Consider the following 15,753-nt stretch of genomic DNA (forward strand, 5'->3'; position numbering starts at 1 on the left):
CAGATGAGGTTAAGTATCATTAACTTTATCTCAGATTGAATTAAGTTATGCCTCCCTATATACATTATACCCAATAAAACGCCTTGTAATTCTATCATACACCCAAAACCATGCCGTACCAACCAAAATTCCGAATCATGATTCTCACATTCATGGAACTCACTTTTTTACTCCCGTTGCGCACTTCCAATCCCTCAATTCTAAAACTTCGTCTCCCGAATCCAAATACAATTTTCCCCCTGCAAATCATTCACTATTACTGTCCCCTCGTTTTTCTTTCCCCATCTGCCTTTTCCCTTCTTCTTCCCCTCCCCCTTCCCCTCTTCCTCAAACTTCAACTCCACCCCCTCATCACTACATTCCACCCCCGCAAGTTTCCTCGTATGTTCACACTCCTGTCTACTAACCCCCGCCTCATCCCTCGGAATCCACAGTTTTGGATCTCGCCCTCTCGCCACACAGGGCGGAAAATATGCATCCTCGTGCTGTTTGGTCGTGTACTCAAATCCGTTTTCCATAAGCGGTAAAGGCGCAGTGAGGGAGCGGAGAATGTGGTAGTCGGAAAATATCTCGGGGTGAAGGAATTTGATGAAGAAGTTGGGAGGGGAGGAGGGGTTGTGGATGGGTGAGACGAGGGGCGTGAGATAGGTTAGGTAGGGGTCTAGAAGATGTAGGTGTGGTTGGATTTTGGATTTTAGAGCCTGTACGAGGAAGCTGAGGGTTAGTTTTGAGAGGTGTGGGAGCCCTTCGATACGTTTGGCTGCGGAGCGGGATTGGGGGTTGGGATCGTGGGTTTCGTTTTCTTCTTCTTCTTTTTCGGAGTCGGAGTCGGAGTCGTTGTGGGGTTCGGGCTCGGGTTCGTTTTCTTCGGGGATGGTGGGGTGTGAATTGGGGGTTGTGGATGTGCGGTGACTTATATATGTTGATACTGCTGGATGGGATTGAGTTTGTTCGGGTGTGTGCATGGGAAAAAATGAATCTCCGTTTTCATTTCCGTCATGGGTGTTGTTTCGATCCATGGTCGGCATGGGTGTTTGCAAATCTGGATTAAATGCCAGTCCGCGATATAGTTCCTCAACAGCGAGTGTTCGAGGAAGATTCCAAAGGAGTGGTCCGAGTGCTTCGTTGAGACTTACATGGATCAATGCTGTGAAGATTGTTAATCCGAACATGATCACCAACGGGCCAAATGCGCTTCGTAGTCCGAAGAGACCGATGAGACAGACTTCCGCAAGATATACACCTGTCAGCAGTTGTTTAAGAGCATGCGGATATAAGAGTCCTCGCGTGGACATTTCGGAGGAATAGGTGTAGAGAAGATTGTATTTCGATACGATATATATGAGAGATAAACCCAAGAGTGCGAATACGATTGTCAGCGGACTTATTAGCGAATATGTAATGGCTATTACGCCCATATTTGTGAAGACAGGATAAACAGCTCCCCAATGGACGATTCGGATTCGGTGCCACTTGTTGATCATCAATCTTGGGTTTTGCTCATTTTGAAACATTAGGTGGCGAATTAAAGCAGGTAGTTGCAATAATCTCGTGGCGGACATGGCGAGACCCTGGAGGATGAAATACGAGACGTAGAAGTTTGATGATTTAGGTAAATTCTGTGAAAGTAATGAGCGCACAGAAGTAGGATCCTCGATGATTTTCTCGAATGCTGCAGATGCGGCGGAAGTGATAGTTGTTACAAGGAACACTTGTACAACTTGGAATATAAAGTAAGTAGATTGTGTGTAAAGCTCGATCATCGAATAAGACGGGATTCCAGCTTGACGTGCACAATGTCGTAAAATGACTGGAACCAATGACATGAGAAGTGTCAAAGCTACAGCTGGTAATAAGCCCGTAAGCAACCCGAGAATTGAAGATGGAAGTTTGTTAATCCAACCCAAGAATGGAACTTTTGTGGTTAGAAAATTAATGTTGGATATTATCCCTATCAATGCACAAGGGATGGACCAAAATATGACCATACAGGCCACGAAACCTTGGATTGCGAAATTACGCATGATACGTTCCCACCATCTCATGCGAAGTGACTCCCATACGATCTCGTGTGGTCGAATTCCATTGATATGTGGTGTCATGTGGAATGCTCGATGATGAGATAATGTTTGGTAGGCGGATTGAGCGTTGACTTGAGTATCGAATTCAATAAACGCGGCGGGCAATGGCTTTACTTTTCCCTGTCGATGAATTCTTCTCAGTTTGCTTATCTGTGGCGCGATTTCCTTCAGTCGAGCTCGTGTCCATTTGATGGTATCTACGCTTCTTCCATAATTTGATAAGGGTCGATGTGTCGGTCTCCAGCTGTGAGGAATCCATTGTGCTGCAATTGATCCACTCACTCCAGGAGGAGGCCCTGCCATTCCGTATCCATTATCTCCCCATCTTAAATTTGGGGTTGCGGGGTTTTCGTCGGTGGTTGCTTGAGAATTTGTTTGGGACATTGCTTTCTCAGTGACGCTAGCTTCTCTCTCTTTTCCATCGGTTGGACTGGAATTTGACCCTACCAATGTGTCTGTAGCTGACACGGGATCTTCCAAAATCTCGATGTCCCTATGATTTACATCAGCTGAACTTCTAACCAAGCTCGGTCTATGATTTTCAGTTGCTGTAGATCCACGCTTTGTTTCTTGAACAGAATTTATACCAATGCTTGATTCAAGATCTGGATGCCCATGTTTGAGTGCTCGGTTTCTTTCTTTATTCGCAAGCTTTATTAATGCTGTCTCGGCCTTCTCCAGTCGATAAGCTGTTTGATTTCTTTCATCCACCAAGTCTTGCAGTTCTCGGGTTTCTCTTGGAATCCAAATATGCTTGACAGAATCGCCAAATACCTTTCGTAATTTAGCTTCTTCCAAATTTTGTTGCGGAACGCACGTGAATAGAACAGTCCTCGATGACAAGCGTTTAGCATAGTATGGATGGAGAAGATAAGCTTGACGGAGATTAATGTAGTAAACGCACTCTCGTGAGACAGTATACATGATAAATCCTGACTATTCATTAGTGAAGTTCATTTATTTAGAGAAGATATACCCACCGAAGAAGAGCCATGCCAAAAATGCGTGTACATAGTAAATTTTTGGGTTATCAACATTTCCAAATGTCAATTGATCAAGTTGTTCATTACCAGCACCTCCAAGTACATGTAAAGGTATCAAGACGGGAAATACAAGGCCACATCCTACAAGACATATTACACACATAATCTTGAGGAATCGGAGGAATAAGTACCCATCTAATGATGATTGATTGAGAACCGCTTCATCTGGAGTATTGAAGAAGGGTTTGATCCAATTGAACCATCCAGATGGTAGTTCCTTACTTCGTTCACTATTCTTAAGTCAGTTTAATCTTTTGTCATTAAGCGCATCTAACTTACTGAGGTTCTAAACTACTCAAAAAAGTCCTTGGTGCATATACCCTGGGATATTTCCTCCGTAACACCAGAAATGAGACGGTACAGACTACAGCAAAGACGCCCACGGGTATTAAAGTGGAAAACAGCGAAGAGAATGACGAAGAGTTGGACCCCGATGCTGCAGCTGCTAAGGTCGAACTTGTGGAATTATCTCTTGAAGAACCAACTCTCGGATCAGAACTTTGATTCTAGAAAACGAAAGGTCAATCAAATATTAGTCAAAATAGCTACCGGAGCGGGAAATTGGGAGGTTTGTTGAGGCCTTACAAATTCCCTCTTGAATTCCAACTTCAACCCATCAGCAATCACATCGAAAATCGCCATTTCTCTTCAATTTCTTTCGGGCACTTCTCGGTCGCAACACACTCCATTCATTCATTCATTCATACATACATACACGTCGCCTGCATCGATCTAATCCAGCCGTTCATGCCAAGAAATGGGGAACAGGCAACAATTAACAATTAACAATATGAAGCAAAACGGGACTCTTCATGGTTTTCAAAAGTGCCAGTTTTTATCATACATGGTGCATAATTCTCACCGTAGATCATTAACTAGCAAAAATACTACCCTTATGTGGCGCGCTGAATACCGGGTTAATTTCCGAATCGGGGAAAAATGATGCTTTTATTGGTTGGTAGGGTTTCGAACAGGGGGTGATCGCGATAAACGGGGGCTGGGATTCCATTGATATTTTGCTATTTTGTTTCTCCGTGCAGAATGGTTTTCAGAAGTCTGCAAAAAGGAGGCACAGTCAAAAATAGATTGAAAATCCATTCAAAGCGCGTTTGTCTAACAAAGATTTTGATATCTATGAAGGGTTTTTGGTGCCAGGGACTAAATCAAAAGTACCGATAAGGATGAGTGGGCTTTGCCGAACCCCTGTTATCTGATCTTCTCCGGGATTTATCCGGATTATCTAGACCAGACATTGACCCCGCGTCTTCTGCGGCGCTTCTGTGTTACTTATCCCAATATCAGGACACCTTCACTACCCTCTAGTGAACTTCACAAAATGACATACATAGTCGAGGACATGTATATTTATATACGTATGCGCTCATGAATATGAAGGTCATCACCCGCACTTGGCTATTCCTCTTTGCGTCTCTTGTCTCGTCAACCGTCGGCTTGCGCGAAGCGGCAACCCCTCGTGTGCAAACGACAAGTGGAACAGTCATCGGACACCCTGCAAGAAACGAAATTGATGTGGTTGAATTCTTAGGTATTCGATATGCTCAAGCAACCAACAGCTCTTTGAGATTCCAGCCTCCAGTTCCATTCGTTTCCTCTGATACGTATAAAGCTTCACACTATTCGCCGTAGGTTTTGCTCTCTTTTGGCTTTGTAGTTGTGTCAGGAACATTGAATTTAGCAAATGGTTAACGTAGTTTAACACCGAGTGGCCTATATCACTGAGTAGCCCATTTTCATTTCAATTTATATCTTTCTCTTTCAATATACATTTTATCAACAATCTATAATAAATTCGAATAATCAAGAAGTTTGTACATTCTTTACTATTGAATCTATTTATAAAGATAAAAAACTAAGTATTCGAAAAGCCATTATACTTTATAATATCCCTTATACGATTCTTCAATATAAAATAAAAGATTTACCTTTTTGTATAAAAACTTGAGCCAATAATTATAAGATTATAAAATTAGAAAAAGAAGTAGTTGTTCAATATATATTTGATATGGATTTAAAAGGATTTCTATTTAAATTAAAGAATATAAAAGATATAATGAATTATATTTTTGAATTAAAGAATACAAAATGTATTAAAAAGCTTTGGGTATATCGATTTATAAAATATTGAATCGAATTAAAAATATATTTTAATTATATTTATAATTTTTAAAAAGCTTTTTATAAAGATTTTAAGTTTTTTGAAAAATGGTTTTGATTAGTTGTAAATATATAAATGAAATATAGTATTTTGAATAAATATTTTTATAATTTCGATAAAATAGGTTTTATAATAGGAATTATATATATAGTAATAATAATAATTAATATTAAATAAAATAATAGAAGTAAGGTAATATAATTAAACAATTGAGAATAGATTATAATAATAATATATAGAAATGAAAAGAATAAAATTATTTTTTTATTTTTAATAATTTAAAAACAAGTTTGTTTTTTCAATTGATATATTGAAACGAATCTTTTTATAAAATGGATTATTAAATTTATATTTAATAAATGAATGAATAATGAAATAGATTTAGAATAGTTGAAATATTTTGATAAGTATATTAAAAATCGAAGAAAGAATAAATATCGAATATTGATATTGAATAAATATGAAAGTTATAAATCAATAGTTTTTTAAATATATTATAAAAAAAATAATATTATATATTTATATTTATTATTGTATTCAAATTATTTAATTCAATTGTTTAATTCAATTATTTAATATTAATTGTTTTAATAATTTGAAATGTTTATATGGTAATCAAATTGATGGATTTATTAAGGTATATATCAATTATATTTTAAAGATTGAATTCTTTATAGTTTTTAAAATATAAAATCAGGATTTTGGGGAACAAATTTAATTTTATTTAATTTTGAAACTATATTTTCGAAATTAGATATTCGAATTTGTATATTTACTTTTTCCTTTTTCAATCTAAATCAATAAATCTTTCAAATCCTTTATAATCTAATTGAAACTCTTTTTCAATTAATATTAATTAAATCTTGAATAATTTGTTATCAATTAAACTTTTTTATATTTATATTTGAAATTGTATTAATTTTAATTAAAGATATAAAGAGATTAGCTTATGAAAATATATTTTTAAATATAAAGAATTGTATATTTTGAATAACAAATAAAATATTAAATAAATATTGAAGTATAAAAAAAACTTAATTATATTAAAGAGGAATATTTATTAAATAAAAAACTTTTAATATATTATTTTAATAAAAAATTGATATTCAAATTCAATATAATGAATATCAAAAAAAGGGGAATTTTAACAAGGAAGTATTTTCTAATTAATATTATAATAAATATAAAAAGATAGAATATAATATAAGAATTTGTTAAAATAATATAATAGATTCTAGATTATTAGATTCTTAATAGTTTCAATTAATTGATTCAATTGTTATTAAATAATATAAATTTGAAAGTGTAAATTGAAGTGAAAGTGGGTCACTCAGTGATATGGGCCACTCGGTGTTAAACTACGTTACTTTAGACCATATATAATCAATGGCTATCCATTGCGCTAAATGGGTTTATGCAATTGAGTCCCCACCTAACATCATTCCCAAGAGCTTGTCCCTTCAACCCCGCTCCACCTCTCCCCACCTTCCCTAACAAATCTTCCACATTCAACCGCATATACGCCACAGCTACCGGTGGTACGGGTTTGGATTTCAGTGAAGACTGTCTGGCACTCAATATATGGACCAAGTCCATATCGCCAAAAGAGCTCAAACCAGTCTTGTTTTTCATCCACGGCGGGAGATTCGTATCCGGCAGTACCAACAACACATTGTATGACGGAAAATATCTTGCTGCCACTGGTGATGTCGTTGTTGTGACTATTGAGTATATTCTCTTTACCTCCAACTTATTTAAATGGCATACTAAAGTACACCAGCTACCGACTTCTGGTATTTGGATTCCCAGGTTCCCCATTATTACCCAGCGCCAACCTAGCAATCTTAGATCAACGGCTCGCCCTCGAATGGGTCAAAGAAAATGTTGCATCATTCGGAGGAGATCCATCCAGAATCCTCATGTACGGACAATCAGTTGGTGGACTATCTATTCACTACCATGCATTTGCCTGGCCAGATGATCCAATTGCTTCTTCATTCATGTCTATATCCGGAACTATAAATGACGAACCTAATAGTCCGGAATTGAGCAAGTCATATTGGGATCAGCTCTCTGTCCTAGTCGGATGCGATAGTGATGTCGAAAGAGACGTTGTAAGCTGCATGCAGGAGGTACCATACCAAGTCATCTTGGCCGCCATCAAAAAGTTACCTCTCACGCCGACAGAATTCTTACCACGAACACAATTTGTACCGACAATTGACGAGAAAATTGTCTTTTCAGATTATGCTACCAGAGCCGATGCTGGAGGATTTGCTAAATTGCCATACTTAGTAGGCAATGCGAATCACGAATCAGGCTTCTACGCTATTTCCGCCTTCGCCCAAAAGATCACTTTCAACCACTCCCAGTGGGATCTCTTCAACCTCAAAACATTTACCTGTTCTGCGACACAATCTGCCCTCTTCCGCTTGAAACACAACGTCACTGTTTATTTATATAGATATTTCGGAGATTTCGATAACACGCGCCTTTATCCAACAAGTGGTGCGTATCATTTGAGTGATTTGAATATGTGGCACGGTGTGGGCAGGGATGTAAGTGGTATTCCGAATACGAGAGATGAAGAATGGTTAAGCAGGGAGATGGTGAGGAGTTTAATTACATTCGCGAAAGATCCTGTTGGTGGACTTGAAAATTTGGGGTGGATGAGGTATGAAGGTGTAGGAAGTGGTGAGTCGATCTACTTTCTTTGCTTCAAATCGCATGAGGCCACAAAATCTGGAGTCTGATATGTCGCCATGTAACTCTGTACTGATCAGCTCATACAGTAACTCTGAATATCCTCGGACAAGACAATCGTCGCGAGGTATCTCTTGTGGAATCAGGAGAGTATGATGCTCAATGTGCATAATAGGATTCGGCACAATCCAGATGTTGATTCATACGCCAATATTTCATTGATGACTTCGCTGAGAACGTATTACATTATCGCTGTGTGATCATTCTTTACTTTAAGACCTTCATATTTCTCATTCCAAAAAACTTCAACTGCCGAATTTTCTGGTTCTCTCTTCCCAATCCCTTTTAAGTTGGTCAGTCGATCTTCCACGCAAAACACCCTTCATATCATCAAAACCTATTTGTTTGATGCCATATTCTATTTTAGACGTGAGCATCGCTATCTTCATCAATTCGAAATGGTCCACCGCATTCTTTCCTTTCCTGTTTTCATCGTCTCCGCATTTTTCTGATTTCTCTGTCCAGCCCTTTATCCGCCCCCATTGCTTCCAGAGATGCCAAAGCCATCTTACATCCCGTGCTCCTTCTTGCCAACCTTCCCACATCTGTTTTAACTTGATTGATCTAATCCTCGCGTTCTCATGTGGTGCCGCATTCCAATTGACACCTAAGTCGTCGCCACTGGGAAACGATAATGTCTTCGGTTCAGACCTAGAATTGCCTGCGTCAAAAAAGGTAGGCCTCCCGTACATATCTATACATCCAGTTGGTATCATAGATGGTTCGGGTTCAAAAGAAATTGATGCTCTCTCAAGATTTCCTAATCCTCTGAATGAATTATAAATAAGAATTTCTTGATACAAATATGAAACCCAAATTTCTGTGTAGAACCAGCTTGCAGAACCCATCACAGTATTGGTAGCGTATACAAACTTCTCTGGTGTATCTTCATCACAGAGTTGAATCCCTACTTCTGGAAGATCAATCCAGGTTGTTTCTGAATTACCGATTTGGTTAGGAAGGATGTAGATCCTTATTCCTGATCCGGGCTTGGTGCGGATGAAACATATGTTACTAGGAATTCGCAATTGACTGTGAGTAATTAATCGGTCTCTAGGGGTTGGACTGTCTAAAGCCGGTGGACTAGTGTGAAGCACAGGGCTAATCGGAGTTAGTGGAGTCGATGAGTTGAGTGGAGTTTGCTGAAGGGATTCAACGGGTGGAGTGGTTGAATTTGGTGTGTCTTGGGTGGCAAATGGGTCCGCAGGCATCTTCTCTTCCACAGATGAAACAGACGTTATACTTTGAGGGTAAATTCTAGCTTTTGCTGGCTCAAAATAACTCTTCAATGAGACTGGAGTTGGTGGAGATTTGAGGGCTACATTATCACCAGCAACACCTGAAACTTTTTGATGTCCTTCACTGGCGGGGACAAAAGCCGGTGCTAGAGGTGAGAGAGGGCTGACGCGCGTGCGGGGTTCAAGTGAAAGAGTTGTATTTGAGTTTCCAAGCCTTGGGTTAGGGGACAAAAAACTATAACCTGTATCATCATTATCATTATCATTCATCGGTAGACCACTGGAGTGCTCCGAATCGATCTCAAATTCGTCTGGATCAACGAGAACACCTCCAGATTCCGGAGGACTCAAAGAAAATGAATCGGTGTCCTGGGGTGATATGATAATCTGGGGGGCTGGAGGAGGAAGGTCGATAAAGTAAGCTTGTCCTCCTTGAAGGATGAATTGCCCTAGAACAACCTTTTCGCAAATTAGGATTCGATGAACAGGTCTGTAAGATGAGCAATATTACATACAAGGTAAAGCATAAGATATTCTTGGTTCCCTTGAGGTTTCACATGATCTGAATCTGCAGTCATGCTATCCACAGTTCTTAGCTTGATCTCACGGGCTATTGAAGTTAATTGATTACGCAGCTCAGATAGTGGTATCGCACGTAGTGGATCATATGCACCGTTAAGGTCTGGGTGGTTGATATCTGATCTATTATTGGCCTCTATCTGCGCCTGCCCAGAATTCGATCCATTTAGTATCATTGGGGAAATCTTGTTTGAGTTTCCATCGTCCCATTGCTGTAGCTGGTACGACACCTGATAATTGGCTATTGTGGCCTGGGACGAGAATTGGCTTGCATTTGCGTTATGTTCTGGGAACTGAGTATTGAATTTTGTGTTATCTTTGTGAGCTTCAGGCGATTGCTGAGAACTTTCCCCATTCTCTTCGATAGGAGCAAGTGTATTCTTGCTCAGTCTATGAATCTCTCGCTCCGGATAGTTTGAATTTGGGCTGTTGAATTCCATCGGTTGATGTCCAATCGATCCATTGGCTATCAAAGGTAAAGCGACAATCGGTGGTCGTCGATTCAATTTATCTTCTATCATAGTGTTAACCCGATTTGACAGGCGGTCTAATATATGATTAACTCTCAAATGCTGCGGGAGATTTGGTCCAGTGTTTGTAATGCGCTGTAAGTTCTTGAAACTGAGATTTGCAGGGTATTTTGTCTTTACTTTTTTATCGGCTAGACCATGTCCAAAGTGTTTCTGGAGTGGAGGATACGAATCGTGCTGTTTTTCAAATTCTCTTTTGGATGTTCCCGAGTGGTTTATTTGACCTGGGGGGTCAGCATCAAACTTGCTGCGTCTCTTGTGCCGACACGGAGGCGTGGAGGTGTATTTTGCAAATATATATTATTTGTATACAGTGTACTAACAACCAAAAAGCGGGACAATTAAGTCTGTGAAACAATATTAATGATATGATATGATATGATGTTGACGGAAAAATGTGACGAAAGGATTTCTTTTTGAGATCTAGAGTAATTTGAACAGTTTTCATAGAGAAGGCACGACTTGGACGGGCCTTTGGAGGCATTAGAGGGTCGAGACATTTAGGAAACAGCTAGAAGTAGACACTCATTCGGGAAGTCACCAACGTGCCTTGTGTGCTTGTGTTTTGTGATTGACTAACAGAATAAACGTGAAACTCCAAAATTATTAAGTGAGCAAAGAAAAGCAGATATTTAAAGCCCTTGCTAAAACGGAAACTGTTCCCCCAAAACAAAATCGTCATTAATTAGGCATCACCCTTTGCATACCATCAATGTCAAGGTACACTACGAACCCCGTAGTCCTTCACAGCCTGTTAAAAAGAGTCATAATCTGAATCAAAATAGTAGTTAGAATCTTCTTCGGTAGTCACATCTATCTCATCTTTGGCAGTCTCTCCCTTCTCCCACTGATCTAGTTTCTGTTTTTGCTTGAACGTCAGTCCGAATTCATCCTCGTACGCGATACGAATTACCCGCTTTGTACAGTACTTGAATGTCCCTGGATGAGACACTACGAACATTACTGCGTTATAAAGCTTCATCTTAACTTTCACGTCGTATCTATACTGAGGGTCGAATATTAGAAACAAGAGCTGGAAAGCTGTGTCGCGGGCTAAGCTCTTGTTTCCGGGAATTGTTCGTCTTTCTTCGAAATCGTAGTCTGATTTACCAACTTTGAGATTGGCAATTACATGGTCGATAGATAGATTGCTAAGAATATCAACTTCCAGTAATCTGTACGTTCGGAAGAGAGTACGATATTGGGAAAGGTCAGTAGGCAGGCATCGAAAGCATTGGCGGTAGCCAGATTCAATTCCTTTGACGGCTACATCGAATAGATCAATCGGTCCGTGAATAATCTCAATCGATCGCGGCTGAGAAGCTTCTTGAAGTCGAGCATAAGATTCCAAGTACGGTATCTTAGACATATTAATGTTGTAATCTGCGCCTCCAATTTTGATTTTAGTTTTAGGATCATCTCCTGTGGTTTTTATCTGCAAAGGCTCTACGTTAGCGCTGTAATCAAAATCCAGAATATAGCTTACCTTGGAAATGCTCTTTTGCTCTGTTTGAGAAATATTTGGTTCTTGCGTAGTTTCATCTTGAGCTCCAGTCTTTTCATCAAGATCATGCGCATCACCCCATTTCGAATATAGATCTTTTGGCAACATTTCTTTCCTTTCGACCTTGAAGATCAGTAGCTTGTCTTTTACTGCGTTATACTTAACGACAGCATTACCACCACCATCTCTCACGAGATCGATGATTATTTTAATCAGCCCTGCTAGTTTCCTTAAGTCATCCTGCTTGCGTGCTTCCCAACTTTTGATTGTAGCGGAGATGTCTTCTACCACTGGATTCTGAAAGATTCCATTTTGGTGGTATGCTCGGACAAGCTTATGAGTTTGAGATACCCACAGCTGTGATGCGATCTCTTCAAAATTAATCGGCTTATGCGAAACTCGAGTTTTGATCTCAAGGATCGATTCCAGCGGTACTTCCTGTCCCTCTTTTTTGATTGTCATTTTCGACTCACTGGGAACGATCTTGAGATGGGTAGTGACTGGAGATAAAGATAGTGCGTCTAGCGTACTTGAAAGGTCGTCTTGTGCTCCAAGGGACGTTTTCGTATTAATGTCAACGTAACCGTCTGTTTCGTAGCGGACAACGAAATTCAAGTCGCTAAAGCGGTAAGAGATGACTCTGTGATGTCCAGTGCTGCCTCGGATCTTGGTGACAGTATATGCTTTCTCAAATTCATGGCCAAAGCCTCTGAACTGATGTGGTCCGATATATTCCATAGTCTTTTCCTCCTCACGGCAGAATAATGCCGTGTTCTTCGTTACCTCAACATTGATAGTGAAATCTTCGAGCTGATTTCTAGACGATCTAGGGTCAATAAATGAGAGAAGTTTGCGGATGTTGTTTCGATCAGTCACAACGTCAATTGAACGGATGTCAAATGAAGGATGTTTTAAATATAACGAACGAAAAAGCGATTCAAGAGGGCTTGCTGGGTGGCGCGCTGCGTTCTGAGCGATATAGATGACGCCAGAGTCCTTTTTTAGCTGTGGAGAAGCTCCTAGAGTCGACCAAAGAGAAGGGCTACCAGGAACAGCAATAGTAGGTGTTTCTTGAGGTGCCTCAAGCCAGTTATAAGAGGATAGTTGCTTGACATCACTGATAGAAGCCGATGTGGGAGCTTTGAATTCTTGGAGATCGGTGCGAGAAATTTCGGATATAGTGATAGGTGCCATTATTGATTTTTTTTGTAAAACAGACCGATCTAGAGATGATGGGATGAGATGCAAAGAGCAAGAGTAGAAGGTTGCAGTGTTTTTAATAATCCCCTCTTTTCATCTCATCAAGTAATCAACGTCACATTGCATATTGTACTCCTGCACCACCAATCAGCTCTAAGGTGGCTGAATACGGGCAAACATATTGACATGGCGGAATAATTGCCATGAAAGCAACCGAACAAGATCATTACTAGTAAAGAAAATACATAAAGTAAGAGCGTATTCCCATACCTGGCTAGATAAATAGGGTTATAACTCTCTACACATACCTTCGCGAGTAGAGCGAGCTGGGATGTCGTTCTATTTTGCATCTCGTGGGCAAAACCGCTCCTCCCTCATGGATGACTCTGACCTTGAGAACTTTTCAGATTCTAGCGCACTAAAAAAATTCATCGAAACATGACTTTTCAATTCTATCCAGGGTAGTAATCTTGTCAATTATTTTTCAACGTGATTTGCGGGGAAATGTAACACTTTTTGAATTATTCCATATACTACTAAACACGTGTTGGAGAAGAATGGGAGGGTGGATGCGAGCCTCTGAAGTACAGCGATATCAATCCAGTGGCGGCTAATCACAGGTCTAAAATAGATACATTAAGAGTTCGGCAGAAAAAGCCAATAATCATGATAATTAGCCCAGATGCGAGTCCATACATGAATGTCGCTGCTAAAGAGGTTTTCGGTATTTATCTGTGTCCATCTTTGACTGAGTTAGCGAATTGGGAATTGTTTTTTGCATCACATCGATGTGTTTGCTCATTCTATTCTCAATAAATCTCTTTTCAAGTCTCATCTAATTCAGGGTCAATACCCAAGAAACAGAGTGCAAGGACCGTTCCGAGCAATAAACATCTTAACGCATGTCAAGTGCTTTGGGGGTGTTTGAACTTCGGCATCGAGAAATCTAACGACCCTGTCGCCAAAGATCATTCTATACATAAAAAAAGCGCAACTTCTAGACTTTATGCTTCCACCAAATGTTCTTGGTGGTTAAGGTAAATCAGATACTTTGTCTCAAGAAGCGAGAGGGAGAATTGTATTATTTGAGACTTGATTGTCGTACATGGAACCACAGGTCAGCAGACTCGCTTATTCGATGTTCGAAGTTGGATGGTGTAGACAGTAGAGCTAGCGTGTCTGTAATATCCAGCTTGGTAAGTATTTAAACTTCACTGTATTTCTTGCTCTTTCTCAGATTCGAGAATTTATGAGAAGTAAGAACACAGCACAGCTTTTCGGTGAATGATCTCTCTAGAGAATGGAAGCCACAAGATCATGTTTTGATTTCACCTTTTCGCTGCAACCTTCATCCTAGGCCTTTGTGGTTTCGGTCACCATAAGAACCTTGAAGAATCACTTATAGAAGCTACAATAACTGGTGGGGCAAGTTTGGAGAGGGTTGCTAGATGCAAATTGCCCGACATTCGCCACATACATTCAAATATTGGGACCATTATTGGATAGGAGAAATGATATCTCGGTTCAAAAGCTCGCATAACTATCTATAATTATACATTATAATCATCTCCAATAAAGAAATCATCAACAAAATGTTGAATCTTGGTGAATTTCTGCTTTCAATTCAAATTCAGCCTCAACTCCCCGTCACATAACCCCCGTTCTTATTGGCGCACCCAATAATACAATCCCACTATCTGAAATGAGTTTGACTCAATCTTGGATCAACGTTTAACAATTTAAACCACATCCAAGCCATCGAATTCTCCACCATATCCCAAAATCTCGGCAATCCTCTCAAAACTGCGAATCTTCCGATCAAGCACACTAATAACAGCTTGTACCAACTGTGACAATGTATTCGATGATCTGCTTTGATATCTCCAGATAAATCTTAGAGAATCTATGCTCGCTTTTCATTTATACTGCGATTCTCCTCGGAACAGACAAAAGAAGCAAAACTTTCCGTAGAAAATCTACCCATGAATCTTTGGTACTCGTATTCCTCTTCCGCCTTTCTCATCTCCCGCTTTGCTTTTCTCCTATCATTCTTCATCTCAGTATTCTCTAGCGTAGAGGAAGGAATTACACGTGACTCCTGATCCTTCGCTTCATCAATTATGATTTTACCATGATTTAATTTATCAAGATTCGAAACTCCCACGACGCTCATACCATTCTTTCGTTCGACGACAAATTCGGCCCCTTCTTGAAGACCAGGGGACTGAGGACTACTCTTCACAGTCTTCACGTTTTCTGGACGGAGGATTCGATAGATTTGTACGACGAGAAGAGCCGAAATGAATATTATCATGATCAATCCACTTCCGATTCCAACTATGATTATCATATTCAAAAGATGTTCTAGTATTTTGATGTTTCTATCATTGACCGAGTTGGCGATATCGATAGCGAGATCGGTAATCGGACCCAATCTTGGGGTAGGGAAATTGAATAGCCCAGGCATTGTTATCTCGTTGTAGATTTGGTACTCTTAGTTGATTAGAATAAAGTAATGTATGTTGCTGAAAGTTGAAATGTTTAGGTAAAGATGCGGTGCAATTTATAGATGTTCTGTAGTCACAATGATCTATGATTCATGATCTGTGCCAAAGTTTTGAGTTCAAAGCTTGGTGATT

At 39.6% G+C, this 15,753-nt stretch overlaps 5 protein-coding genes across 6 annotated transcripts; 1 reads left to right on the forward strand and 4 right to left on the reverse strand.

Annotated features, from left to right (window-relative positions):
* Window positions 1-4: 4 nt before the first annotated feature.
* On the reverse strand, window positions 5-3,897 carry BCIN_02g09060 (hypothetical protein). The gene is made up of 4 exons (XM_024691626.1): window positions 3,710-3,897; window positions 3,404-3,630; window positions 3,062-3,354; window positions 5-3,013 (listed from the first exon to the last, which is right to left on the reverse strand). Exons 1-4 carry the CDS (start codon window positions 3,764-3,766, stop codon window positions 201-203), a joined length of 3,390 nt encoding a protein of 1,129 aa, XP_024547397.1. The 5' UTR covers window positions 3,767-3,897; the 3' UTR covers window positions 5-200.
* A 2,743-nt stretch (window positions 3,898-6,640) lies between these two features.
* Window positions 6,641-8,228, forward strand: BCIN_02g09070 (hypothetical protein). 2 transcript variants are annotated; one of them, XM_001554272.2, is made up of 3 exons: window positions 6,641-7,028; window positions 7,081-7,994; window positions 8,093-8,228. In XM_001554272.2, the coding sequence occupies exons 1-3, from the start codon at window positions 6,715-6,717 to the stop codon at window positions 8,173-8,175; spliced, it is 1,311 nt and encodes a 436-aa protein (XP_001554322.2). In that variant the 5' UTR covers window positions 6,641-6,714; the 3' UTR covers window positions 8,176-8,228. The 2 variants fall into 2 exon arrangements, with proteins under 2 accessions (XP_001554322.2, XP_024547398.1); XM_024691627.1 differs by having other exon boundaries at window positions 7,081-8,114.
* Window positions 8,229-8,234: 6 nt separating this feature from the next.
* On the reverse strand, window positions 8,235-10,799 carry BCIN_02g09080 (hypothetical protein). The gene is made up of 2 exons (XM_024691628.1): window positions 9,817-10,799; window positions 8,235-9,760 (listed from the first exon to the last, which is right to left on the reverse strand). Exons 1-2 carry the CDS (start codon window positions 10,399-10,401, stop codon window positions 8,309-8,311), a joined length of 2,037 nt encoding a protein of 678 aa, XP_024547399.1. The 5' UTR covers window positions 10,402-10,799; the 3' UTR covers window positions 8,235-8,308.
* A 35-nt stretch (window positions 10,800-10,834) lies between these two features.
* Window positions 10,835-13,167, reverse strand: BCIN_02g09090 (hypothetical protein). Its single transcript, XM_024691629.1, has 2 exons — window positions 11,897-13,167; window positions 10,835-11,845 (listed from the first exon to the last, which is right to left on the reverse strand). Exons 1-2 carry the CDS (start codon window positions 13,106-13,108, stop codon window positions 11,165-11,167), a joined length of 1,893 nt encoding a protein of 630 aa, XP_024547400.1. The 5' UTR covers window positions 13,109-13,167; the 3' UTR covers window positions 10,835-11,164.
* A 1,484-nt stretch (window positions 13,168-14,651) lies between these two features.
* BCIN_02g09100 (hypothetical protein) lies at window positions 14,652-15,640 on the reverse strand. The gene has a single exon (XM_001554275.2). It carries the CDS (start codon window positions 15,579-15,581, stop codon window positions 15,018-15,020), a length of 564 nt encoding a protein of 187 aa, XP_001554325.1. The 5' UTR covers window positions 15,582-15,640; the 3' UTR covers window positions 14,652-15,017.
* Between the last annotated feature and the right edge of the window lie 113 nt (window positions 15,641-15,753).

This window comes from Botrytis cinerea, chromosome 2, assembly GCF_000143535.2.
Source record: "Botrytis cinerea B05.10 chromosome 2, complete sequence".
Taxonomy (NCBI): Eukaryota; Fungi; Ascomycota; class Leotiomycetes; order Helotiales; family Sclerotiniaceae; genus Botrytis; species Botrytis cinerea.